The sequence below is a fragment of the Oncorhynchus keta genome, unplaced genomic scaffold (genome assembly GCF_023373465.1).
Source record: "Oncorhynchus keta strain PuntledgeMale-10-30-2019 unplaced genomic scaffold, Oket_V2 Un_contig_6966_pilon_pilon, whole genome shotgun sequence".
NCBI classification, from domain to species: Eukaryota; Metazoa; Chordata; class Actinopteri; order Salmoniformes; family Salmonidae; genus Oncorhynchus; species Oncorhynchus keta.
The window spans coordinates 322501-324183 of NW_026289174.1; the positions used below are offsets into that span (position 1 = coordinate 322501).

At 49.6% G+C, this 1683-nt stretch overlaps 1 protein-coding gene across 1 annotated transcript in view; it reads left to right on the plus strand.

Moving 5' to 3' along the window:
- LOC127926145 (F-box only protein 10-like) overlaps positions 1 to 439 on the plus strand; it is a 25112-nt gene extending 24673 nt beyond the window's left edge. The window contains 2 exon segments of the mRNA XM_052511611.1: positions 98 to 206; positions 208 to 439. Of these exon segments, the coding sequence (XP_052367571.1) occupies positions 98 to 206; positions 208 to 439 (341 nt within the window).
- Positions 440 to 1683: the final 1244 nt, after the last annotated feature.

The following is a 1683-nucleotide window of genomic DNA, read 5'->3' on the forward strand; positions in this document are numbered from 1 at the left end:
GGACTCAGAGGGAAACCACATCTACAGTGAGTAATACACAAACACTTCCTGTTTGCTGACGTCACTTCCTGTTCTCTTGTCCTCTCCCTTCTCCTAGACAACAAGGGCTGTGGTGTGTGGTTGATGTCCTCCAGCCTCCCTCAGCTGTTGGGAAACTACATTACCCACAACCGCATGTACGGGCTGGCCGTGTTCTGCCGGAAGGACCCTGACGGGGCGGGACCAGGGAAGCGGGCAGGAGAACTTCCATGAGGAAGGAGAGCTGCTGGCGTGGGAAGGTGACCTTGACAGCGAGGACGAACGTCTCTCCGCCCGGCGCTCCATCAGCACGGCTCTGGTGGAGGGAAACTGCATTAGCCGCAATGGAGGTGAGACTGTAGACACTGTAGAGCCGCAATGGAGAAGAGACTGTAGAGCCGCAATGGAGGTGAGACTGTAGACACTGTAGAGCCACAATGGAGGGAGACACCGTAGAGCCACAATGGAGGTGAGACTGTAGACACTGTAGAGCCACAATGGAGGTGAGACTGTAGACACTGTAGAGCCACAATGGAGGTGAGACTGTAGACAATGTAGAGCCACAATGGAGGTGAGACTGTAGACACTGTAGAGCCACAATGGAGGTGAGACTGCAGACACTGTAGAGCCACAATGGAGGTGAGACTGTAGACACTGTAGAGCCACAATGGAGGACAGACTGTAGACACTGTAGAGCCACAATGGAGGTGAGACTGTAGACACTGTAGAGCCACAATGGAGGAGAGACTGTAGACACTGTAGAGCCACAATGGAGGAGAGACTGTAGACACTGTAGAGCCACAATGGAGGTGAGACTGTAGACACTGTAAAGCCACAATACTGTAGACACTGTAGAGCCACAATGGAGGAGAGACTGTAGACACTGTAGAGCCACAATGGAGGAGAGACTGTAGACACTGTAGAGCCACAATGGAGGAGAGACTGTAGACACTGTAGAGCCACAATGGAGGAGAGACTGTAGACACTGTAGAGCCACAATGGAGGTGAGACTGTAGACACTGTAGAGCCACAATGGAGGAGACACTGTAGACACTGTAGAGCCACAATGGAGGAGAGACTGTAGACACTGTAGAGCCACAATGGAGGAGAGACTGTAGACACTGTAGAGCCACAATGGTGGCAGACACTGAAGAGCCACAATGGAGGAGAGACTGTAGACACTGTAGAGCCACAATGGAGGAGACACTGTAAACGCTGTGGGAGGGAGAGAGAGAAGAGTCGTTGAGTGTCATCATCATAGCAGTGATAGGTCTGACTGGTTTGAGTTTTTAACTTTACCTTCTATACCGGCATTTGAATGTTTGGTTAGTTAAATGTGATACGCAGAGTTGTAACGTCCATTTGTCTTTGTAGTTTACTTCTCTCCCGTCTCTCTATGCCGCTTTCCACACAGACCTAGCCACGCCCCCCTGTCACTCAAAGAGCTCGTTTGATGTTCCTCAACCAGGAGACACTTGTGTTCAGTCTGCATAGTCAACAACACACACAAACAACACTGTTAATGACAACGATGCAGTTGTCACTTTTGCTTCTTAAATATACATCTACTAGTCTTCTAGAATGAGACTATTAGCTTGCGTTTCTTACATCTGCTAACACCTAGAGTTTGCCTTTTCTTAGCAAGTTGTTGCTAAATCTTGTTAG